Source organism: Dendrobium catenatum, unplaced genomic scaffold, assembly GCF_001605985.2.
Source record: "Dendrobium catenatum unplaced genomic scaffold, ASM160598v2 fragScaff_scaffold_1482, whole genome shotgun sequence".
Taxonomy (NCBI): domain Eukaryota; kingdom Viridiplantae; phylum Streptophyta; class Magnoliopsida; order Asparagales; family Orchidaceae; genus Dendrobium; species Dendrobium catenatum.
Window position 1 is genome coordinate 806357 of NW_021319944.1, and position 25632 is coordinate 831988.

The 25632-nt window shown below is 35.8% G+C and overlaps 3 protein-coding genes across 4 annotated transcripts; 2 read left to right on the forward strand and 1 right to left on the reverse strand.

The window, feature by feature from the left end:
* Nucleotides 1–941: 941 nt before the first annotated feature.
* LOC110102971 (E3 ubiquitin-protein ligase WAV3) lies at nt 942–6611 on the forward strand. 2 transcript variants are annotated; one of them, XM_020831498.2, is made up of 2 exons: nt 942–1583; nt 4246–6611. In XM_020831498.2, the coding sequence occupies exons 1-2, from the start codon at nt 1335–1337 to the stop codon at nt 6148–6150; spliced, it is 2154 nt and encodes a 717-aa protein (XP_020687157.1). In that variant the 5' UTR covers nt 942–1334; the 3' UTR covers nt 6151–6611. The 2 variants fall into 2 exon arrangements, with proteins under 2 accessions (XP_020687157.1, XP_020687158.1); XM_020831499.2 differs by lacking the exon at nt 942–1583 and adding an exon at nt 1776–2032.
* Nucleotides 6612–15730: 9119 nt separating this feature from the next.
* Nucleotides 15731–19834, forward strand: LOC110102985. The gene is made up of 3 exons (XM_028700299.1): nt 15731–16818; nt 17332–18002; nt 18414–19834. Exons 1-3 carry the CDS (start codon nt 15731–15733, stop codon nt 19430–19432), a joined length of 2778 nt encoding a protein of 925 aa, XP_028556132.1. The 3' UTR covers nt 19433–19834.
* A 3562-nt stretch (nt 19835–23396) lies between these two features.
* On the reverse strand, nt 23397–24299 carry LOC110102960 (uncharacterized mitochondrial protein AtMg00810-like). The gene has a single exon (XM_020831487.1). The coding sequence runs from the start codon at nt 24297–24299 to the stop codon at nt 23397–23399; it is 903 nt and encodes a 300-aa protein (XP_020687146.1).
* Between the last annotated feature and the right edge of the window lie 1333 nt (nt 24300–25632).

Consider the following 25632-nt stretch of genomic DNA (forward strand, 5'->3'; position numbering starts at 1 on the left):
TTGATTACCATCTATAGACTGCCATCAAACTAAAAGTAGAACATGCCATCTCCAGCAACGTTGAATCATGCTGTATAAACTAGCCATTACACATAACATCGCTAAGAAGGTTGACATGACTATTGACACACACCAACACCAATAAATTAATGAACATCGTCAACACCAATGCCGACTCACATCATCACTAATACGACTTACATCTTCGTACTATCAACATCAACTCTGAATGCCTTCCATCATCAAGGCTAATGCATTTTATTGACAACAACGTCGACACATGCCATCAACCAGCATAGACACACATCATCTCTAATAAAGTTAACGCACATAATTGACACCAACATCTACGCACGACATTGCCAATAAGGCTAACGCCTATTGAAATACTCTTATATTTGCGGTGACCAACAAAGTTAATGCATGTCGTCAACACTAATCTCAACATCATCATCTACAATAGTCGATGACTTTTGTCTAGGTCAACGCGGACGGTCATTGCCGCCAACTAAGTCATCATTTGCCTTCGCTACTAAACCAACACCTAACTCATACTAGACTTCTTCTAACCACTCTTAATTTATTTTATTTAGGTTTACCAAATCTTTGCAATAAATTTTATGTCTCTCTAACGCCAGATATTGTAATTAATCGTGACAAATATAATTTTTATTTTCTGAAGTCAATAAGTTGAGATATTCAGAGTTTGCAAAAAAAAGATGTAATTTCGCAAATTTAAAAATTGAAGGGGTAAAAGGAAAAAACTGCTTGGGTCATCATTTCGCTTTCACCCACACTCCAGCAACCCCTCTTGTTATCGCGCCGGCCGATTAATCAATCCAAATCTGGATACAGAATTCCCATACTACCCTCAACATGTTTGATAAATTACCCAGCTGCCGTGGCCTCCCTGGTTACAAATTGTCAAATTCCCGGAAAAAACGACAACCATGGGCGATTAGCTTACGAAAGCCAAAAGAAAGTCTATAAATTTGTACAAGTTTTTGCCTGTGGACCTTAAGCGTTTCAAAAAGCTGCTTCCTTTAGGTCAAAACCACAGAGGGAAGCGAGGTTTTTCGCTTTTTAAAGCACATATTCTCTCTCTAGCCTCTAATGGCGGCTCGGAGATAGAGAGTTAGGAGGGCATTTTGCTTCTGAACCGGCTTCACGGCTTTAGATCCCATCCAGTTTCTTTTTCTCCTCTTTCGCTGTACCCTCCTCCTTGCGCGCGTTAGACCCATCTTATCTTGTTAAGAACAGAGAGGATCGTGAACCCAGCCGCCTGGATCTGGGAAACCCTAGAGGCGAGCGCTCGGTAGGGGAAAATAGGGGGTATGTGGAGAAAAGCGAAGGTTGCGCTAGGGCTGAACCTGTGCGTATTCGAGCCGAGGACTAGGGATGAGGAGGAGAACCTGCGGTCGGGAACTGGGAGGACGTCGGACGCATCCGCTGTAATGGCTGGCGCTTCCATGGCGTCTTCCGGCAGTGGTTCAGACCAAGGATTTCTCTCGCTGATGCCGATTGCCTCGACCCCAGCCTCCTCCTGTCTCCGGTTGTCCAAGTCTGGGAGCAGATCATACAAGGTTAGATTTTTTTTTTGTTTGTTAAATGTGAGGTTGTTGCTGATCTACCGGTCTCTTTTTTGGGGTTGATATTTAGAGAAATTCCAGCTAATTTATATGCTGGATTTTGTCCTTTAGTTTTCACCACCGGAGGCATGTGATCTGGTTTCAGTACTTTTGACTTCTCTCTCTCTCTCTCTCTCTCTCTCTCTCTCTCTCTCTCTCTCTCTCTCTCAAGTCGAGAATGGCGATCACCTAAGTTAGCCTAAATCGGACCGACGGCGGGAACAAAACTCCCGGCCACTCGGCCACTGCTTTAATGGCCTCTTATTATGTTTCCATTTCCTTTTGTTTGGTCCTCATGGCCTTCTGGTAGGGAGATAGCCTGTGGCTCTTACTTTGTGAGTCGCAATCGACTAGTATATGAAAGGAGTGCATCATCTTTCTTTAATTTCTCCGCTGTCCTTACTGTAAGTGGATATCACTTCTTTGATTGGCAAAAATGCTTTTCAACCTGCAGGGTTTGCTTTTTGCGTTTTGGGAATTTTAGTCTTTTCTTCATAGTTTCTCTTTATTATTATTTGATTTGCATTAAGTTTGGTTGAAAACTTCGCCAAATTCTCTCTGTGATCTGTCAACTTATTGCTCTATGGAAGTTAAGAGAATTCAATCGCTGAATCTTCTCCCAAAAAAAAAAAAACACAATTGTTGAATGTACTTTTTGGTCAGTGTGAAGTGAAAATGTTGCCTAAACCCAGAATTGATGATTCTATGTGAAGTTAATAGATAAGTGTGCAGAAATTGATTGGTGATCCTATTTAAGCAACTATTTCTTTTGCATTCTATTATGATTTGGTGATTTGGGGATGGGGGAGGCCACCCCAATTTTCATCGCTTATCATTGAAGTTGCAAGTTTTGAACTTTAAGGATGGACACTGAGGCTTGGTTTGGGATGGCTTTTTTATTACTTATTAAAGCAGCTTTCTAGTATAAAAAGCTTAAAGAAGCATGAAGAAAGCCGTCCCAAACGAAATTTGAACTATTGTAGAGTAGATTTAAAATGGGCATTTAACTGATGGTACTTTGTTTGCGTTTGCTTGCCTTTGTTAGATTTTATCAGTAATATGGTTGTGCAATTATTATTCTTTTTTTCATCTTTGATCCAAAACTCTTGTTTTAGAGCTGCGTTAATAGAGTGCAAAGCTGCCAATGATTTCTGAGAATTCCTACTGGCCATGAGCTCCATAATTTTTTGGACTATTTGAATTTTCTGCCACCTGCTTCTTAGTAGAAATAGGTGATCTTCCTAAGAGCATACTGTGGCCTTTAAAGATCTTATTTCCAATGTTTTGCAAAAATGTTTTTAAGTTGAAAGTCCTGGTATGTAATTTTGATTGAGACAAATGATTTCCAGTCTTTGCTTTATATTGTGGAAGAAAAATGTTCTTTGTATCCATGTTGTCAACAAACTTTCAATGCTATATAATGTGAAAATATAGGTATTAGATTTGACTTGTGTTAAGAAAGATAGAGGTAGACTTAAAAAGACTTGGTTAGAAAATATCAGAAATGATCTTTCTTTATTATATTTAAATGAGAATTTGATTTTTAACATGACACAATGGAGAAAAAGGATTCATGTAGCCGACCCCACGTAGTGGGCCGAAAGCTTGCTGTTGTTGTTGTTGTTATATGATGTTGGCCCGTTACATTCTTGATCAGCAGCTCTTCTTGTATACTCCATTACATGCATAAAGGTTTGGAAAAGGAGTTGACTTTTTACATGCGGGAAGCATCGCTCATTAAAAATCATTGAAATAATGATTTCAATATGTATTTATGTTTTAAATATCAGTTATTCAAAGCTTCAATATATGAGTTTAAGATGTTAAGCCTAGTAGTTCTTACTATTTACTGTTTACTTTCACAATTATCATCAAGAAAATTAAGATTATTAGCAATGCCGTCTGGATTCATTGGCATCTTTGGCCTTGCTCTTATCTATCTCCCCAAGTAAAAGTTTTTATCATGCCACTAAGGCTTTGTTTGGGACGGCTTTGTTACTGCTTCTTAAAGGAGCTTTGTAGTACAAAAATTAAAAAATTTATATTAAAAAGCTGTTTTAAAAAATAATAAGAAAGCCGTCCCATATGAAGCTTAAGTTTTATTAGTAATTGGTGTTTATTATAGTATCTGAGTGGGGTTTTAAGGTTTTCCTTGTTGTCCGCTTTCATTATCCAGCTTGTGTGTTTCTAAGCTTGTGCTGTGAGGCACAACGTCAGAGTGTTTTTGGGTTTTTAATTCAAACCTCTATGGGTTTATGGGGCACATAAGATTTAGAGGTATTCATTTGCTGCAACTTATTAAAGCAAGATTTTATGTTAAGTAGATCAAAATTTTAAACAGTTTTGGGTAAATTTTGATCCCCCAAGAACTGAAATGCAACTCGATAAATAAAATTTAACCAGTATTAAAATTCTCCCCCCTTTCTTTTTGTCTGGTAACCTGAGAATAGCTAGTGTTGTTTTATGTATAATTTCTGAATAAATTGGATTATGCTTGATTTCATCCTTGTCTTTGTAATTACTCACTGCCTAGTTTTTGGATTTTATTTTTTGAACTTTCAATTGAAAAGATACTTCTTTTATAACTTCAACGTTCTCATAACTACTATTCATGCAGAAAACCTGTGCTATATGCTTGGAGAGCATGAAAGCAGGCCATGGTGCCCTCTTTACTGGAGAATGTTCACACGCCTTTCACTTCAACTGTATTGCTTCCAATGTCAAACATGGCAATTGTGTGTGCCCTATTTGCAGGGCTAAATGGAAGGAGATCCCTTTCTTAGGTCCTACTTACTCTGATCTTCCTCATGTAAGAGCTAGAGTAAATCCGGCGAACTGGCCACAAGATGATAGTACAATAACGCTTTTACGGCGGCTTCCTCGTACAGATTTATCCAACCGGCAAAATCCGCTGGCTTCTCTTTTAAACATCTCTGAACCAAATGTTTATGATGATGATGAGCCTATAGGGTTTCTTACTGAAGCTCCTGAGCATGGATTGACCAGTACAATTGATGTTAAAGCATACCCCGAATATTCTGCCATTCCAAAGATGGCTTCTGAAGAATCTTTTTCTATATTGATCCACCTAAAGGCCCCTTGCGCTGTTGCAAGTCCCATTGCTTGTGGGAATCAGAATGCGAGTCTAACCACACATCAACCTTCTCGGGCACCTATTGATCTGGTCACAGTGCTTGATATCAGTGGAAGCATGGCTGGCACAAAGCTTGCATTGCTGAAGCGGGCTATGGGATTTGTTATCCAGAATCTTGGCTCTTCCGATCGACTCTCGGTTGTTGCTTTCTCTTCTACCGCACGACGTCTTTTGCCTCTTCGCCGTATGACTGAGTCTGGCAGGCAGCTTGTATTGCAGGCTGTAAATTCCCTGGTTTCGAGTGGTGGCACCAACATCGCTGATGGACTCAGGAAAGGCGCCAAAGTGATCGAAGAACGAAAGGAGAAAAACTCAGTTTGCAGCATTATACTCCTCTCTGATGGGCAAGACACCTACACCGTATCCTCGAGCGGCAATGGAGTCAACCGTCCTATTCCGGACTACCAATCTCTGGTCCCATCTTCCATCCGTTGCAATGCCGGCCATCAAATTCCAGTTCATGCTTTTGGTTTTGGCGCAGACCATGATTCTTTCTCCATGCATTCTATCTCAGAGATTTCAGGCGGGACCTTTTCGTTCATAGAGTCCGAGTGCGCAATTCAGGACGCCTTTGCACAGTGCATTGGTGGCCTCCTTAGTGTTGTGGTACAAGAATTGATTGTTCAAGTTGAGTGCCTACACCCTGGCATCCACCTTGCTCCGATAAGATCAGGTAGTTATGCCAATCAAGTTGTTGATGGAATGAAGGGTTCTATCAGTGTTGGAGATCTGTATGCAGATGAAGAAAGAGACTTTCTTGTTTCTGTAAACGTCCCACCAGTGACTGATGAAGAGATTGTTCTACTCAAAGTTGGTTGCTCCTACAGAGATCCGTTATCAAAAGAAGTGGTGACTTTGAACAGTAAAGATGTGATAATTCAAAGGCCAGAAGCAGTATCAGAAAGAGTTATGTCCATCGAAGTAGACCGGGAGAGGAATCGAATCTGCGCGGCAGAGACCATTGCTGAAGCAAGGGCGGCAGCGGAGCGAGGCGCTCTTTCTGAAGCAGTATTGATTCTTGAGGCTCGCCGGGTGATTCTCTCGGAGTCCATGGCAGGAAAGTCTGGTGATCAGCTATGTGCTGCCCTGAATGCTGAACTGAGAGAGATGCAGGAGAGGATGGAAAGCAGGCAGAGGTATGAAGAATCTGGAAGAGCTTATGTGCTTTCAGGACTGAGCTCTCATTCATGGCAGAGGGCAACTGCGCGGGGGAACTCAACAGATAGTTCCAGCCTCCTCCATTCTTACCAGACACCATCAATGGTTGACATGCTTCATCGCTCACAAACTTTATGTCCATCTCCAAGGCATTCAAGGCCAACCATCAGGCCTGCAAGGTCCTTTCCCTCCCGTCCAGATCCAAGGTAATTTCAGCATTGTAGATCTGCAAACATTCCACTGCTCCTTTTTTGTTTTTTTGTTTTGGTTTTTTCTGTTCTTCCTTGCCTCTCTTGAGTATTGAGAATTGAGATAGTGGGAAGGGAATATTGGATAAAAAAGGGTAAAGGGAAGGGAAAGAACTCAACGGTCTTACATGGTGGGGTATACTCCTGTCTTGTAAATGAATAAAGTTAGCTATTGTGTGGTGGGAAAATGGAGAATGTGAAGGTGCTAAGGGAGGAGAAAGAGTGGTGAAGGAATGGTTAAGGTTGGTTAAGGGGTGATTTGTTCTTCGTTTTTATGCTTTAATTGATGTGCATAGAAAAGCTTTTTCCCTTAGGAGGAGCATTTGGTTTTGGTTGTAATCTGTGGCATATTTGGGTTTTGTATTGTTCTCATACTTTCTGTTATCTCTATATCAGTTTTCCCTTAGGAGGAGCATTGGTTGATGGTTGTAATCTGTTAATTAGATTTTTTTTTTTATGAGAAAGCTCCTTTAGAAAGAGAAATTATTCTGTGCGGACGTTGAATGTAGTTCAACATCCGGAGACTAATAAGAATGAGCCACGCCAGCAATACTGAGTAGTATCGAGCCGCATCACCGATGTGGATGATTCTAGTTGGTCTCTGGAAGGCGTTCGGCATTAGCACATAATAATTTCTTCTTTAGAAAACACAAAAAAAGGTTGGAATTTATCTTGAAATAGATTTGGTTGTAAAAGAATTATTTTTTGTGGAATAAATTAAACGAAAAAATAAAAAAGAAAATACTAAAAAGTTGCCGAAATTTATCTTGGATGTTTTTTTTTTTTTGTAAAAATTGCTATAAGTTTGTAATTTATTTCATTCAAAATTAAAAAAAAATTCAAGAATTTGCATTTGCTTTTTTTTAATTGTTTTTAAAAAGTAATATTCAATTAAAAAAAGAAAACTGGTTTGGTAGTTATATTTTAATTGTTTTGGTTTTTATAGATTTTTTTTTGTGATTTTGAATATTTTGGAAATATAGTTTTGCGAAATTTTCAATCAAGTAGAATGCATGGACTAATCATTCTGATCATTAGTATCTAAAATTTTATTAATCTATGATGCTAGGAATTATGTATGAAATAATTAATTAATTTAGTAATTAGGTAAGTTAGCTTTCATGAACAATTTAATAAGGCTAGTTAGATTGTTAATTAAATAACTAATTACTATTGATAAGAGTTATTGTTCAATAAAAATAGATTTGGGCCTATATAATAAATTAGATAGAATAATTGATAATTAATTTTACTATTTAATGAAAAAGATTTAAATTTGCATTTACTTGTTATTTACTTATCATAATTAATTATGAGATATCAATATATGTTTGGTCGTCCCTTAAAAGTAGTCAACTCAACTTCTGTCGAGTCTAGGCCATCTGTGGAGCGGGTCCTTGTGCAGCTAGACATTACAAAGGAGTTTCCTCATAAAATTTGGCTTGGTTCGGAGAATTCTGGGTATGTTCAATTAGAGGATTTGTCTGCTTACTGGGTGTTGTGCAAGTGACTTGGTCACTCTAAGGGTGAGTGTGGTAGTTCTCCTGCCACTTTGAATGTTCCTTAATCTCGTGTGAATGTGGTTTTGCCTGTTGCTAATGTGAAAACTGATGCTGTTGTTAATTCGTCGTTGGTTGTTAACAAGAAGCGGATTGTGGAGGGTCCTTGTGACCTTCTTGTTTCTGATAATGTGGTTGGTGCTATTCCTTTTGCATCTGATTCCCATTTTAATGAATGTTCTGCCTGTGTCCAATGATAATGTTATTGAGTCTATTTCTGAGAGGGGGGGAATGTAGTTATCCCTGACCCAGTTATGGAAAACGGTAGGGCTGTTTCTGGTGAATGTAAGGAATCTGGCAATTTAGTTAATGGGGGCTTGATTTCCTTAACTGAGGGTGTCCCTCCCTCCTCTCTCCCTTCTCATGCTGTTGGTGAGGGAGATGATGCTCTTTTTTATGCGGTTTTGCCTGTGTCTGAGCCTGCTATTTCGTTGGGTGACCCTGCTGTTGTGAGGGGAGGGGATGTTTCTCCCTTATCTAATGCTGGCGTGGAGTCTTCTGAGGCTCTTGTTATAGGCGATGTTGTTAGATGTGAGGTTATTCCTAATGCTTTTGTGGATGTGCCAGTGAACTTATCGAGCCCCAAGCGTTAGTGTATCATGTGGGAGATAATTCTGGGGTGGATGTGAGGGTTCATCTTGATTGGCTTTACTGTTTGTCTGATTTTGAATCTGATTCTTCTTCGGAGTATTGTGGAGGTTTTAATCCTGGACATGATTTAAATTGGTTCGTGACTGCCCGGTTGGCTCTGTTGGATCTCGTGGGAGGGTAGACGGGGTATGTAGTTTTCTTGGTTTTTTTGGCCCTCTTCTCTGGCTGGTTTTTTTGGTGATTCATTCGAGTTTTGTTGGTTGTCGATTCGCTGGGCTATGATGTGGTTGGAGCTCGTTTCTTCGTCGTCATGGCTAATGACAACCTTTGGTGTTCGTCTCTTGCTCGGGTGGCTTGGCTTGATTTTGTCGCATTTATCTTCACCAAATTGGAGGATTTGTGCTTGACTTCGAGGAAGATGGGAGCCTCGGCCAATAACTGAGCCATTCAATTTGAGTTCTTATTATTTTTTTTCTCTTATTTTCTGTCACTAAGAAAAAAAAAAGAATCAATATATGAAATGGCTGAATTAATAGCTAATAGAGATGATTTAAATTAAGTATGATTATAATTTTAAAAATTGTTATTTAATTTGCATTATTTTAAATCTAACTCTATATCATATCTACTTATTATTCATCAACTTTGATCAGAGGTAATTTATATATATATATATATTATTAATTCATATTTAAACTTTAATAAAATAAGTAGATTTGACTTCATTTTTTCTTTGATCATAAAAATTAGTGTTTTTTATCATCATTATTTATTTTTATTATTCTTTTATTATTTTTATTGGATAATATGCCTTTAAACTTACATTGGACATTGATCAACAAACATTTAGGCTTTGTTTGTGATAGTTCTTTTAGAAAGTAGTAAGAAAGTTGTCTCAAATGAAGTCTTAATTTTACTTTGAGCCTTTAAACCATTGATTTCAAAAATAGACAAAGCTATAGAGGGCTAAGGTTTTGTTTGAGACAGTTTTTTTAATTATTTTGCTTTTTCATATAGTTACCATGATTTATGTTTGACTGTTATTTTTTTGTTGCTTTCAAAATATTTTTATACTAAGAAGTTGCTTTCTATAACATTTTTTTTAAATTATTTTTTATACAATAATTTTACGAATTAGTAAAAAAAATCGTCCCAAATGAAGCCTAAGACATTGTTGCTTGTGATAAAATTTGATACTAGCAATCACCTTTCGGGTTCTTTCATGCAAATTTAAGGGCCTCCCTCCAAGTTGAGAGAAATTATTATCGTCCGGAGACAAATGGGAACGTGCCATATCATCCGGTACACGGTAAAAAAGTGGCGCAGCTCGCTCTCATTCATCTCCGGACACCGTTCATTGACCACGCAAAATAATTTCTCCCAAGTTGAAGACCTGGTTTCTCGCATTTCAAGTACATCAATTGTAATATATTGTTTTAGTTTTTTATCCATTTATTTCAGCGCCTAGTTTAATAATAGGGCATCTCCAACCAAAAAACTTATTTTACACTCCTGATACGTCACCAAAAAAGTCTTAATCTTGCACGAATTTTGATGCAAATATAAATTGAAAACTTCTTGAATAAAAATAAGGACCATCTGATCTCCAACTTCAATAAGCTTATAATCAAATTGAATATCTCAAGAAGACGAACCCAACGACATCAAATTTGATTCAATCCGAACCCAAAGGAGCCCAAATCAAATATCTAAAGCCTATTTAGGAGTTTCAAAACTTCATAATGCTTCTTAAAGCAGCTTTCGCTCGTAATTTTTCATTTGACCAATACTTTATAACATATTTGTTGAATAATGATGTATTTTAAATATAAATAATGAATTAAACTTAGTTAGAAGCTCTAAGCTAATTTATTTTTTTAACTCATATTGTAAATAAATTTTATGTGGCAAGTTTTAAATTACATATTACTCAACAACTTCAATTTTATTGAATAAGTAATTCATATAAATTATTTGTTATTTGGTACTTCCATTATATGCATTTAAAACTATTATTCGATTTAAGAATCATATCATCTTTAGAATTATTCTTCAATTTTTTTAATTTTATCATTAAGATGAATTTTTTTTTAAAAAAAAAAATATTAGTATTGATTAACTTATAAGATAAATCTATTTTTTTATAAATAATATAATTAATAGTTTTCTATATTGAAAAGTTTTTATTAATTTTTAAAATCTTGTCGAACTGCGTGTGACGAACGTGTATTTAAACAAGTATATTATATATTATAAATTTAAAATTTAGGTAAGAAAATATTTCAAATTTGTTACTTTTCTATTTTATAAAAAATGACCTCACAATTGTGATTTTATTTGCAAAATTATTATAAATAAATGCATTTTCGTCAATCTTTATGTCAAAAATGAGTATTATATTATGATTGTAGTTTTATGTAAGAATATTATATTATGATGTAGTTTTATGTAATATAAATTTCATATAAAAACTGAAAAAAAATTTATCTCAAAATTGTGATAAATGCACTTATCATAACTGAAAATAAAATTAATCAATTACATAATTTATATGATTAATATTATATCAGCATAAAAGGTAGATTTCGAAATAAAAAGAATTGCAAATTGAAAGAGGTTTTCATTTATTTATTTACGCAAATCAAACATTCAAACCAATTTCTGCCACACGTAACTCCACTTAGTATTGAGTCCGTGTGAAAAATATCAGCGGGAGCAGCAATGGCTACACCTTTCTTGTTTGTTTAGGGTTTTCTATTTTATATTATTGCTCTCTTGGTTGACTTATGCTTTATTCGGGACGGTTTTTTTGTTGTTTTTTTAAGTTTTTTTAAAATAAATTTTTTAACTTTTATACTTGAAAATTGTTTTAAGAAACAATAAGAAAGCAGTTCCAAACAAAGCCTACATTGCCCGATGAAAGCCCTCAACTAAGGCTTCATTTGTGATAACTTTCTTATTGCTTTTTGAAAGAACTTTCTCATACAAAGATTTCTTAAAAGCAGTGAAAAAACATCAAACTTCAATTGGGACAGCTTTTTAGTTGTTTCTTAAAACAATTTTTTAGTTCAAAAATTAAAAATTTATACTAAAAAACTGATTTAAGAATCAACAAAAAAGTCTTACCGAACGAAGCTTTAAGCTATCTCAAACGAAGCTTAAGAGCGCATACGAGTTGAGTTGAGCTTGAGCTATCTCCAATTCGAGCTTGAGTTTGATAAATTAATCAAGTTTAAGACGGCTTCCCTACTGCTTCTTAAAATAGCTTTTTAGTACAAAAATTTTAAGACCATTTTAACACAATTTGTATAATGTTATTCTAATATAAAATTTCCATCAAATATACTTAAATTAATAATTTTTTAAACAAGTCAACTCAAGAGCTACAAATCGAGTCTATGATAGCTGTATCATAGCTCATTGGCTCATCAAATTTGACTCAACGAGCTATTTAACAAGTCGAGCTCGAGCCATATGATCAACAAGCTCAACTTTTTTTTTTTTTTTTTAAATTTTTTTTGAGACATTTAGGCCATTTAAGGCAAACTCACACACACAACGCATACACATAGACTCGAACCCTAAACCTCTTAGTTGGAAGCCTAAGCTCTCAACCAATAGGCCAAGAAGAGTTGCGTAACAAGCTCAACTTTTTCTCACACGTAAAAATGCCATAAACCCAACTTATTAGGCAGGGTGAGGCAAAACTTTTCTTGCTACTAAAAAAATAATACAGAAATTAGGCAAGCAGGCATTTCACTGAAACCTTCTCCTTATCTTTGGCTTGTCTTCTTCTCCTTCTCCTTCATATTTTTCCTTCACTGTTGGTCAAAAAACTATATTAGGGGAGCTTCCACCGGAGAAGAGAGAGAGAGAGAGAGAGAGAGAGATTTGATTATTTTGATAGCGATATAATAATATGAAGGTCAAAGTTATCATCTTGCAGTGATTGCATATAAATGTGCTGAAAAAGGCTTCGCCTTTATTAAAATGAGAGTTGGAAATCTGAAGAGAATTGAGAAGTGCAGAGATCCTTCAATGGCGGAGGAGGTGGTGGCCCTGTGATTAATTGAAGCTTGATTTGGTGTCATTTTGCCTATGGGCTCTATGCTCCTAATTTAAATGAAAGTGATTGATTGACTGAATCGCAAGCATTTCTTCTGTATCTTGAGATGTGGGATTCTTCTACAGGTTTTGGAGGTATGGGGATTGGAGATTTTTTTGTTTTATTTCAAGAGTTTTGTTCTCTTCTTCTTTGGCGTTTTGAGCTTATTTTTAGGCTTATTTTTTGTTATCTTTTTGGGCATTGGATGGATTCTTTTAAGTAGGTCGCTTTACTTGTGGCTCAGTGGTTGAAAAAATTATTATGTGCGATGTTCGAATGTGTTCAGAGGTCAATTTGGAAGCGCAACATCACTCAATGTATTAGATGATGTGATGCTTTCAAATTGACCTCCAGACACATTCAAACACCACACAGAATAATCTCTCCGATGGTTGGGGAGTTTCGACTCGATCCATCATCCATGTTCTGAGTGTTATTATTGATTTGTGTATTTGTATTATGATTAAGATTTCGTTTGGGAAAGCTTTCTTTTTTAACTTTTAAAGCAGTTTTTTAATATAAAAATATTTTGAACTAAATATTTTTATGCTGAAAAATTATCTTAGAAAGTACTAAGAAAGCTATTAATTTCCAACTAAATGGTCATCCTTAATGCTTTGTTTTGCATATTACAACCCTAATTTTTGGTTAACCACTATTTTTTGCTGTTTTTAAAAGATTTTTTAACTAGAAACTTGCTTTCTAAAGTGATTTTTAAAAGTTACTAATTTAGGCTTCGTTTGGGATGGCTTTCTTACAGCTTCTTAAAGCTGCTTTCTAGTATAAAAATTAAAATTTTTATACTAAAAAATTGTTTTAAGAAGCAGTAAAAAAATCGTCTCAAACAAAGCCTTAATTTTCAACTTCAACGAGAATTGAACGTTCCTATGAATAATGAAAAAAAAAATAAAATAAAAAACAGAAGAAAATAGCATCCAACTTCTAACAAGAAAGGCCACATGGTCAGAAATATGTTTTCTTACAAGAAAATATATGATGCATTATATAAAATTTCATAAAAAATAGTTCTCATAATATTTTGTTCTTTTGCTATAAATTTCACAATAAATAACATCAAATTATTTGTATTAAATTTTTTAATTTAAGAATTTTTTTAACTAAAAAGATGCTTTGAAAGCAGTAAGAAAGCCATCCCAAATGAATATTCGTACTTGGGACGGCTTTTTTATTGCTTCTAAAAATAGTTTTCTATAACTCTGCTTTAAGAACCAGTAAAAAAATCGTCCCAAATAAAATCTAAGACTTCTATTGGATCACTTTCATATTATTTTTTAAAGTAAATTTTTAATAAAAAATTTAAATTTTTTATTAAAAATTTACTTTAAAAAATAATATTAAAATCGTCTCAAATGAAGCCTATTAAACCTATTAATTATTCTAAAAAAACTTAATAATCTTCTAACTTCCTTCTCCTCGCACCATTGTCTTCCATCTTCTCAACGACAGAGAGAAATGCCACAGCTATAAGCATCGGAAAAAGCCGTTGAATTTATTAAAAAACCATTACCAGCTCATCACGTAAATATTTTACAGACACTATTTCTGAAAATTTTGAATTTTGTTTAGCTTCCCTTTGTTTATTTTCCAATTAAGAAGGCGCAGATCCCAAATGGTTCCCTCTTCCCCAATTTTTCGGCTTGAAATCTGTACTGAAAGGATATCAATCGAAGAAAGAAGAATGATAATGTGCGAAGATACTGTAATGGCCTTCTTCTTTACTTAAATTTCTTACATTCCAAGTGAACTCCACTGCTTTCATTGCTCTTCCCGATTTAATTAAAAAATATATATATGAACTCATTACTTCCGTATTCTATATATTTCACTATCAAAATCCCTTTACACATTGGCCTTCAGCAGACGCAGTTTCCTCTTCTTTTTCTCTTGCTGTTTGACCTCTTCATTGGATTTTAGCTAAGAGCTCTGTAGAGAGTAAGCTTTCAGTTCATCTTTCGCTTCCATTACTGCTTTTTCCTTTATTTGCTCCTTATACCTCCCTTTCTGAACAGGTTTTCTTTTTGCAAAGATTATTTGAGGATACTTTACGTAGCAGCAAGTGGAGGGATTTAAAGCAAACTAGCAAAAATTTGCTGACTGGTGAGTTTTACAGTAGTAAAATTTCTTTGAAGAGTTCACCAACATTCATATATGGGGTTCTGTTCTCATTTTAACTGAAGCTGTCTACATTCTTTTTTTTACTCTTCCAGATTTAGTAAAGCCTCTAAATTTAAATTTATAAAAATCTTAAGAGAATTAACATTTTGTTTAACATGACAAATGTTAAATCTTATTAAATCTTGAGAACTAACAATAACGTTTATTTATTGAATCTATGTATCTAGCTTTAGCAGATGATAGTCATTAAAAGAGAAACATAAAATTAAGTGTTGTAGAGATGAAGATGCTCAGATGGATGAGTGGCTTTATACTCAGAGATAGAGTGCGAAACGAGTATATATGTTAAAAGGTTGGAGTAGCTCCAGTGGTGGATAAAATTAGTGAGAGTCGGTTTAGATGGTTTGATCACATAAAACGTCGGCTTTCTTATGATCATGTTTGGAGAGTAGTTGTATTATATTCAGCCTATGTTAAGAAAGGTAGAAGTAAACCTAAAAAGTCTTGATTAGAAAGTACTAAAAATGACTTTTTTTATTATATTTAAATGATAATTTGACTATTAATATGACACAATGGAGAAAAATAATTCAAGTTGCCAACCCCACATAGTGAGATAAAGGCTTATTGTTGTTGTTGTTATTTGAATTTGTGTATTTTGGAATGCCACATTCAAATCGTTGGTAATTTAATTGAAGCGATAAATAAAGGTTAGAATTTTGCTATGAATTTGATATTTGAGTGATAAATTAAAAAATGAATATAGTAATGTGTTAGTTTTATCAATAGCCAATATTCAAGTGTTATGTATGCAATTGCTCCTTTAAGATTTACGAGGAGAGAAATACTTAAATCTATTTAATACTGTGAATGGTGGGTTTTAGTAACTCATTAATTCAATCACTAACAAGCATGAAATGGTATTGATCAACACAGTAGGATTAAAGTTTCCAAAATGTTGTTTGGCACTCAGTTGTTTTATTTTATGTTTTTCTTATCTTTTGTTCTTTGTGATTCATTCTTGAACAGCTCTGTGTTACTGTATATAGGCCTTTAATCAAAAGCATCAAAGACTTTTGTAAAGATTTATTGACTTGGCAAGAACTATTTCATCAAACAGAAACCTTTCTTCTGAAGCTGGAGTTTGGAAAATGGGCTTAGTTCGAAATCCTAGTTTAAGAAGTGAGGAGTACTTGGATGGTATAATTACAGATTATGTTAATGGAAAAGGAAGTAAGATTAGAGCAGCCAAGCGCTCTACTTCACGCCTTGTTACTATTCTCACTTGTCTTCAACTTGCATTTGCAATCTATGCGACTTTCCTACTATATTACATGAGCCCGGCTATTGATCTGAGAACTAAACCGGACTTCTCATGGGCAACTCAAATAGCAAAACAATGGAAGAACTTCATAGTTCAGCCTAGAATGTTATCTGTCCTCCAAGATAATCCAGTGATGATTCAGTCCCCAATGGAGGTCTGTGAGTATGAAAAAATCGATTTTGAGCAGAAGAAATCAAATGATGAAGTCATGATAAGGCTCAAAAGAGAGCTTTATGATGAGATATTAGAGTTTCAGAAGAAGAACTCAGGAACTGAAACACTGGCTGAGCTCATGAATATGAAGTCTCAGTGGAGCATTAACGGTCCAAAAATTCCGAAAATTACTGTAATTTTGAACCACTTCAAGAGGAAAACTCTTTGTGCTCAACTGAACTCACTGCTAAATCAGACACTTCCCTTCCATCATGTATGGGTTCTTTCTTTCGGGAGCCCAAATGAACTTTCATTAAGGAGAATTGTGGAAAGTTATAATAATTCGAGGATTAGCTTCATAAGCTCAAGCTACGATTTCAAGTATTATGGAAGGTTTCAGATGGCATTGCAGACAGAATCAGACTTTGTTTACATTATTGATGATGATATGATTCCTGGGAGGAAAATGCTGGAGATTTTAGCTCATGTTGGGGGTATAGAAAAGTATAAGAATTCTGTTTTGGGGAGCATTGGAAGGATCTTGCCATTTAGGCAGAAGGATTTTACTTTTCCAAGCTACAGAAAGTTCAGGACAAAGGAGACAGGGCTATATTTGCCTGATCCTGCCTATAACATCACAGTAAATAAGATAGTTCAGGTCGATTTCCTGTCTAGCTCATGGTTTCTATCTACTAATCTTGTCAAGACATTATTTGTTGAGACTCCCTTAACTTTCATGACTGGTGAAGATCTGCACCTCAGGTATAACACAATGAAATCTATTTTGTTATGTAAGATGAATCAGCTTCCTTCCTATTTAGATACGTTGATATAATTCACTTTACTTTATGGACAAGCATGCTTAATGGCTATTGAGAAAAAAGTTTTGATAAAGTTATTCTCGACCAAATTTAGGGTTCATTTGAGACAGTTTTTTCGGTGTTTGTCTTTTCAAACCATTGTCAGAAGTTTATTTAGCTATTCACTTATTCTGTTAAAATTCAGGAGAAAAGTTCATGAGATCTCATCTTAAGAGAGAGAGAGGAAGAGAGTCATAAATTTGGAGGGAATACAACAAAAACTTTATTCAAAATTTTCCCTAAATAATACATCTCAAAAGCATCATACTTATAGGAATTTACAGGAGTGTGATAACAAGCAGGAACAACCTAGTTAAAACTGGACCAACATCTCACATATTCACACCATATTGTTCATTAGATTTTGAGCTAATTTTGAGATTATTCTCTACCATGATTCACTTGTAATTTGCAGCTATCAGCTCCAGAAATACAGAAATGCAGGCTCATTTGTGCTACCTGTTGATCCAAATGACAAGGAAACATGGGGAGATAGTGAGCACAGGCTTGCTTATGTTTCTGAAACCACAGTTATCTTTAAGGATATCATACAGGTTCGAGATGATCAATGGTGGAGGGCGCTCTCCACCGGTTATATCACTCAATGGGCAGCCATGAACCCACAGAAGATAGATGCTCTCTTCTATGCTCATTCTATAGGAGAAGTGAAAGCTCTAGCCCCACTCCTCGAAAAATTTCGCTCCACGGTTGGAAGAAAGGCCTACATTGCTGTCTCTGGTGGTAAGTACTGCCCTTGTGAAGAAGCTACAGATGTTCTCAAATGGCCAAAATCTGTTTGCAAGGAGAGGAGGTTTAAGATCTTAGATTTGGAGATCGGATCTATTTCCGATGTGTCGAATTCAGAAGTTCCAATTATGCAAGCTGTGTACTCTAGCATGAAAGGGCTTGTTAAGATCCACAATCCAAGCCTTCTTATAACAGTAGCAGATATAGATGAGAATGTTAAAAATGCACTAAAAATGGCTTCAGAAAGTAGCTTGAACCACTCAGTACTTGTTCTTTTGCCTAGATCTGCTATAACTAAGGTTCTATGGATGCCTGATTTAAGACCTTCTGCATTGCCAAGTAATTACTCTTTCCCTTTGACTTGAACATGTTGATTTTTTTTTTTTTTCATTTATAGATTTGACTTATGTTAAAAAAGGTAGAGGTGGACTTAAAAAGATTTGGTTAGAAAATATTAAAAATGATCTTTCTTTATTAGATTTAAATGAGAATTTGACTTTTAACAAAACACAATGATGAAAAAGGACTCATGTAGCTGACCAACGTAGTGGGACAAAGGCTTTATGTTTTTGTTGTTGTATAACAATTTTACTTAAATGGAATTGTAATTTCAATATGGTTACATAGAAAAATATTTCAGAAAATAATGACTTTATTTTTTTCCATTCTGCGTGTGAGTAAATTCATCACATTCAAGTTTGAAGGAATTTGTAGAGTTCAAAATCATTGAAAATTTCCATTTTCCTACAGACTGGAACAGAATGAAAATCTCTGTCAACATCATCACCCAGAACCGTGCAAACTCTCTTCAAAGACTCCTTCTATCCCTCAAGAATGCATTTTATCTTGGTGATGAAATCCCTCTAAGTTTCAACATGGACAGCAAAGTTGATGAACCAACTCTTAAAGTTGTTGGATCCTTCCATTGGCCCCATGGACCCAAACACATACGAAGAAGGATCATCCAAGGTGGCCTCATTCGAGCAGTGAGCGAGAGCTGGTATCCTGCTTCTGATGATGACTTTGGTCTCCTTCTTGAAGATGACATTGAGGTCTCCCCTTACTACTACCTCTGGATCAAATACTCACTCCTTTCATTCCACTACGACCCCCAAATCTCTCTCCCAGAGCTATCTTCAATTTCCCTTTACAGTCCTCGCCTTGTCGAAGTTGTCAAAGAAAGGCCCAAATGGAATGCCACAGATTTCTTCAAGAAAATACATCCCAACACTCCTTATCTACACCAGCTCCCTTGCAGTTGGGGTGCTGTGTTCTTCCCCAAGCAATGGAGGGAATTCTATGCTTATATGAGCTCAAGATTCACAGAAGATGCAAAGCAAAACCCAGTTCAAATCCCCAAGTCAAGAACTAATGGCTGGCAGGCTTCATGGAAGAAGTTTCTGATTGATATGATGTATTTGAGGGGTTATGTGAGTCTCTATCCAAACTTCCCCAATCAAATGAGCTTCTCAACCAACCACATGGAACCTGGTGCTCATATCAGTGCAAAAGACAATATTCTGAAGCACAACAAGGAGGACTTTGAAGTGCCATTGATGAAGGATGATTTCACAAGGTTCTTGCCGTCGGGGAAGATGCCGCCGGCATCAAGGCTTCCAGTAATCAATCTGTTCAACCAGGCAATATCTTTGAAGGGGTTGAAGATGGCTGGAGCTAAGCTTGGGCAGGATATCATTAGCTGTGGAGAGATGGAGATTGTTGTGGCTGATCATGCCACAGGCTTGCCTAAAAATTGCTCAAAGTTCTAAACCATGAATTGTATTGTTCTTTGTCAATCATAGACTTCATTTTTTTTTAAATGTTTCTGATCATTTTATGTCACTTAATGATGCCAAAAGTGGCAACTTTCATTCTATTTGTGATTCACTCTTTCAAATGATTTATGCATATAAGCAATTGAGGCATGTTTGGCCAAATCCTATTTGAGTTGGAATTTGATGTCAAAAAGGATGAGTTTTTAAGAGGATCACATTAAAATCTTATTTTTTAACAGAGAGCATGAATTGATAAAATATTAAAAGATCGAGGTTGTTCTTTAAAGGGACAGTTTCTGCTCCTTGGCCTTCATGTAGCCAAGTTGCCCATTAAAGGGTGATCTGATCCTTTCTCCTAATCAATTTCCAACTAATTTAATTGAATAGATTAGTGTGTTTTCCTAACTATATTACATTATTAAGTAATTATTTTAATTATAAAATTTTAAAAAGGAGTGAACCAAGGAGCACAAGCTTCCCCTTAGATGGCCAATTTTGACACCCTCTCAGTGGTATAAGTAGTCACGCCGACTTATGAGTTGTGTTCGATGAGCTAAGGAGTCAAATTTGAACCAACCTTGACTTGATTTATTAGCTTGTGAGGCTGCTCCAACAAAAAATATTAATATAAAATACATTTAAATTAAATTAAATTAAAATTAAGAAGTTCAAGTATAAAGCTATTAAAAATATTCAAAAATTATATCTCACATTCCTATATTAAATAATTATTTTTTAAATTATTATTTATCTTCTAGTTTTTCATTCTTTTTATAATTTTATTGTAAGAACTACTTGAATCATAATTATTCTCTCTTTTGTTATAAACGTGCTAGTTACTCAAGCTCAAGCTAGAGATAACTCGAGCTCGGCTCTACTCGTTTACACCCCTACACCCTCTATATAATGGTTTCACATAATAAATTTATATATTTTGTAGAATATTGTGTGTGTGTTTTTTTTTGTACTTTTACTCTTGTAAACTTCTATACTCCTAGGGTACTAATATTTGAATTTACATTGTTATTGCTTGCAATCAGAAGTTTTAACAGTATAAATGCAGTAGTGCATACAAAATTTTAAGTTGCAATTGTTTCTTATATGACAAAAGATACTGAAGGCTTCATTTGGAATGACTTTCTTACTACTTCTTAAAGTATCTTACTTCGATTGGAACATCTTACAACTTCTTAAAGCAGCTTTATAGAACAAATTAAAAATTTTGTATTAAAAAGTTGCTTCAAGAAACAGTAAGAAAGCCGTTCCAAACGAAGCCTAATACTTCATTTGAAATAGCTTTCTTATTGTTGTGCTTTGCAGGCCACAATCATAATTTTTATTTGATCATTGCTTTTACATTGTTTTCAAAAAAAAAAAAATTGCTAAAAAATTATTTTCTACAACAACTTTACAAAATTACTTTCTTCATAGCAGCTTTACAAAGTAATAATAAAACTGTCTCAAATGAAATCTAGAATATTAAAAAAAAAAAATTATGATCTAGGAGCAATAATGAAATCTATAAAGCTTCTTACATACTACTATATGTCATTGTATTCCTTTATTGAGTGGTTCTCACAAACAAATAGTAACAATTTAACATGATGCGGACATTGCTATAATGAACAACCAGTCCACCCTCTAGGTTTGCTTAAATGAGAAGAAAGCTAAACAAGCTTCTTTCATCTTAGCTCTAATGAAATGGCTTTTTAATTTTCCTTCTTTGTTTAATTTGATTTCGTTTGGGATGACTTTCTTACTACTTCTTAAATTAATTTTCTAGTAAAAAAAATTTAATTTTTGTACTATAAATATGTTTTAAAAAGCAGTAAGAAAGTCGTTCCAAATGAAGCCTTAGTTTGCTAGCATGTGATTATGTTTTGTTATACATGTGAATAGGGGTGTTAAAATAGGGTCACAGGTCATGTTCGGGTCAAACCTGATATTGATCCGCTACTATTTTACAAGACCCAAACCTGGCTTGTTCTTGAAAACTGGTCAGAAAATGTAACCCAGACCTGATTCACCGGGTTGCCGTGTTGACCCGACACGTCACGAAACTACCTGCAACTTGCAAGATTTGGCCGAAGAAGCGTGCGAATGGGAGAAAGGCGAGCTAGCTGTTGTGATTTTATGACCCCACATGAAGGAATGTTGTCGAAACCTAGAAGGAGAAGTTTCCACAAATCCAACTCAAAGCCAAGCGTCGTCAATGGCACAGTGCAAGCGGAAGAAGAGGAAAAACAAACCTGCTAGCATAAGGGAAGGCGGCAGTGGCACGTCATCACGTCAAACGCGGTCATTCGACGAGACGAGGTCAGCACAGACGGGACGAAGATAGCGGCATAGGCCAGCGCGGACGTGACTCACGTGCGATATTCCCGGGTTAACACGGGTTGATTTTGGGTCTTCTAGTCAACTCAAACCCTACCCGATTTTATAAAACGCGTCAAAATCTCAAATCCAAACCTGACTCTTAAACCGGTTGTTCTGAACCTGATATTGATTTCGGGTTTCAGATCGGGTCAAATTTTGACACCCCTATATGTGAACATGTGCTTTGAAATTCTGCTAATTAAGCTGGAAGAATGAGATGTCACGGTTAAAAAAAGAAGCCTTTTTTGTTGATGATTGGTTGATGTTGTGTGAGAGCTACCAACTTCTGTTATAAATTAGAGGGGAAATACTTTGTTGTTGAATACAATATGAGCTATTTCTTGTTTAAAAAACAAAACAGTTAGTGCATGTGATGTTTTGGATACTGACAAGAGAGATGAAAATGAGGTTGAAAAAGAAGAAGAAGATGATGACTTGGTAGCTTAAATGATTATGTGATAGCAATTTCAAAGAGTAATTGCATGAACAGTGCTGCATTTATTTGTAGTAGCAGCGGTTTCAAAAGAATTTGAAAAAGATTGAGGTGTTCTGCAAGAAGCCTACTGCCATTTGAGCTATTGTAGAGTTCAAAAACAAGTTAGTTTGGTATGGCAGACGTCGAAGTTGGTCGCAAGTGCAGGGACAAATGCAAGGAAGGACCAAATGATCATAGTATGTATCATTCCAGACCTTTTGAAAAGGTTTTTTTTTTAGACAATTTTCTTATTATTTTGCAAAGCAGTTGCACAGAAAGTAACTTTTTAAGGCTTCGTTTGAGATTGCTTTTTTACAGCTTTATGAAGCAATTTTTTTAGTACAAAAAATTTTAATTTTTAAATTTTTGTACTAGAAAAATACTTTGAGAAATAGTAAGAAAGCCGTCCCAAACAAAACCTAAATCTCTTATTAAAAACAACTTTTTAGTATAAACTTTCTAGAAAGCTATCACAAACAAAGCCTTTTTGGGTTTTCTTAGTACTTTTTTGTAACAACTTTTTGCTCAAACTTTTTTTCGAAGTAACGAAAAAATAGCGGTAAAAAGCTATTACAAAATGAAGATTAAGGTTTTGTTTTGATGGCTTTTTTACTGTTTCTTAAAACAACTTTTTAGTATAAAAGTAAAAAAAAAATTGTATTAAAATCAATTTTAAGAAGCAATAAAAAAGCAGTCCCAAATAGCTTTTTATTACTTCTTAAAATAGAATTTTAGTATAACAATTAAATTTTTGGTACTAAATTTCTATTTTAATTGTTTTTTAAAAATTTTTAGTGCAAAAATTTAATTTTGGTACTAAAAAGTTGTTTCAAGAAGCAATAAAGAAGTCGTTCCAAAGGTGGCTTTCTTCTTACTTTTTAAAAAAGCTATTTAAGAAATTTTTATACTAGAAAGCTATTTTAAAAAGCAGTACGAAACTGTAGAAAGTATGGAACAGAGAGAAGGCAGAGCAGTAGAAGAGAAAGGTAAAAGAGAATTTCTATTATTGTTTAAACACCAACGGTACAGTTCTATATATAGATTTTAGACATCTGGTTACACAAGAGGCTATATAAGAACGTGAAATACAAAAGCTACATATTTATATCAGTTGTTTGTCTGTTGTACTCTAATACCCCCCGGCAAATTGATGGGTCTTTGCATGACACTCAGTTTGTTTCGAAGAGCTTGAAATTGAGGAGTAGACAAGGGTTTGGTGAAGATGTCAGCCACCTGATCAATAGTGCTAATCGGCAAAAGACGAATACTTCGTTGCTGAATATGGTCGCGAACAAAGCGGTGATCAATTTCTTGTTTGGTACATGCGTGAAACACCGGGTTGTTCGCTAGTGCTATGGCCGACGTATTGTCACAAAAAACGTCTGTGGGCTGATCTTGCGCAATGTCGAAGTCGGAGAGAATTCGGCGGAGCCAGATGGTGTCAGTGATGAGTGCAGCCAAGGATCGATATTCCGACTCGGTAGATGAACGGGCCACGGTGGTCTGTTTCTTGACTGTCCAAGATATGAGAGTATCACCGAGATAAGAGCAGTAACCGGATGTTGATTTCCTTGAGCTAGGATCGCCTGCCCTGTCAGCATCTGAAAAGGATTTGAGAGATAAGTTAGACTTGGATATAGGAATGCCAAAGTCAAGTGTACCTTTGAGATAACGAAGTAGTCTCTTGAGAAGGAATGTATGCTCGGGTAGAGGTTGATGCATATGTTGGGAGAGGCAATTGACGCTGTAGGAGATGTCCGGGCGAGTGAGAGTTAGGTATTGAAGTGAGCCTGTGATCCGACGGTATAACGAAGAATCCGAGAGTACGACATCAGGTTGTATGTTCGGCGGTACTTTAGTGCATGATGGATTTGCAATAGGCTTACAATCAGAGAGTTGAGCCAAGTGAAGTATGGACGTTGCGTAGGCTTTTTGAGATAGGAAATAGTTGTGAGCCGTGCGGTCTATCTGGATTTCGAGAAAAGAGTGTACATCGCCAAGGTTCTTCATTGCAAATTTGAGACTTAGTTGCTCCAGAATATGTTTGAGAACATCCGAGTTATTACCCGTGATAAGGATGTCGTCAACGTATATGAGAAGGAATATTGTGGTTTTCTGTTGGCGAAGGATGAGCAGCGACGGATCGGATGTACTATGAGAGAAGCCGAGTGAAACGAGATGAGAGGTGAACGTGTTATACCATTGTCGAGGAGCCTGTTTGAGGCCGTAGATGGCTTTGTGAAGTCGACATACGTGGTCTGGGTGTGTGGAGTCTTCGAATCCCTTGGGTTGATTCATGTAGACTGTCTCCGAGAGTTCACCGTGCAAAAATGCATTGGCCACATCAAGTTGGTGGACCGGCCAGTCATTGTGCAGAGCGATTGTAAGAAGAATACGGATAGTTGGGAGTTTGGCGACTGGACTAAACGTTTATGTATAGTCCAGACCGTACTCCTGATGATTTCCGAGAGCAACCAGCCTGGCCTTGTGTTTGGCAATGGATCCGTCGGCGTGACGCTTTGTGCGAAACGTCCATTTGCATCCTATCGTGGAGGATTGAGGAGGACGTGGTACAAGGCTCCATGTCCCTTGTTGTTGTAGAGCATAGAATTCAGCGGCCGTGGTGTAAAACCCCCTCCAAAGCTGATTTTTTTAGTGCAGTTAGTCCGTACGAACTGGATTTAGTACGGGACGAACTGAAGAAAATTGTGAAGAATCTGTCAATTTCATCTGTACGAACCTGGAAGGGTCGGGACGATCCGTCTGGACGAAATTTGTTCAGAGAGCAAGTCGTCCGGACGCTATTTAATTTCGTATGGACGAAATTCTGCCCGAGGGCAAATCGTCCCGGGACGAATTTTGGATCGTCCGGAACAATCAGTGTTAATAAATATCCGATAGAGATATTTTGGATTCATTTGAAGAGAGAGAAAGAGAAATTAGGAGAGAGAAAGAGAAGGAAGAGAAGGAAAAGCTTGGTTTTGGAGCCCACAGAGCGCTTTTCGTCCGACGACGCAGTTGGAAGATTTGTTTGTCTCGCAGTAAGGACTCCGAATCCTATTTCTGTTTTCAAAGATTTCGAGTTTTGATATTTCTATGCTCAGTTTTGAGTTTCTGTTACCGAAAAACACGTATAATTTTGTATTGACGAAAGTTTTACCGCACTACTTTTGATATGTTTCTGAGATGCTTATTCTGCACGATTTGAGTATTTTCTATAAAGTTTTTACCGGGTATTTTGAGTTCTGTGCGATTTTTATCGAATAGATCATTATCAAGATGTTGAAAAATATTGCTTACATGTTCTGTGGTAATTTGGTAAAGTTCTGAATCTGTGATTTCT

Coding starts and splice junctions, on each gene's coding strand:
- LOC110102971 (XM_020831498.2), top strand. CDS start 1,335: ATGTGGAGAAAAGCGAAGGTTGCGCTAGGGCTGAACCTGTGCGTATTC. Junction 1,584..4,245: donor CTGGGAGCAGATCATACAAG/GTTAGATTTTTT, acceptor CTATTCATGCAG/AAAACCTGTGCTATATGCTT.
- LOC110102985 (XM_028700299.1), top strand. CDS start 15,731: ATGGGCTTAGTTCGAAATCCTAGTTTAAGAAGTGAGGAGTACTTGGAT. Junction 16,819..17,331: donor GGTGAAGATCTGCACCTCAG/GTATAACACAAT, acceptor TGTAATTTGCAG/CTATCAGCTCCAGAAATACA. Junction 18,003..18,413: donor AAGACCTTCTGCATTGCCAA/GTAATTACTCTT, acceptor ATTTTCCTACAG/ACTGGAACAGAATGAAAATC.
- LOC110102960 (XM_020831487.1), bottom strand. CDS start 24,299: ATGAAGAACCTTGGCGATGTACACTCTTTTCTCGAAATCCAGATAGAC.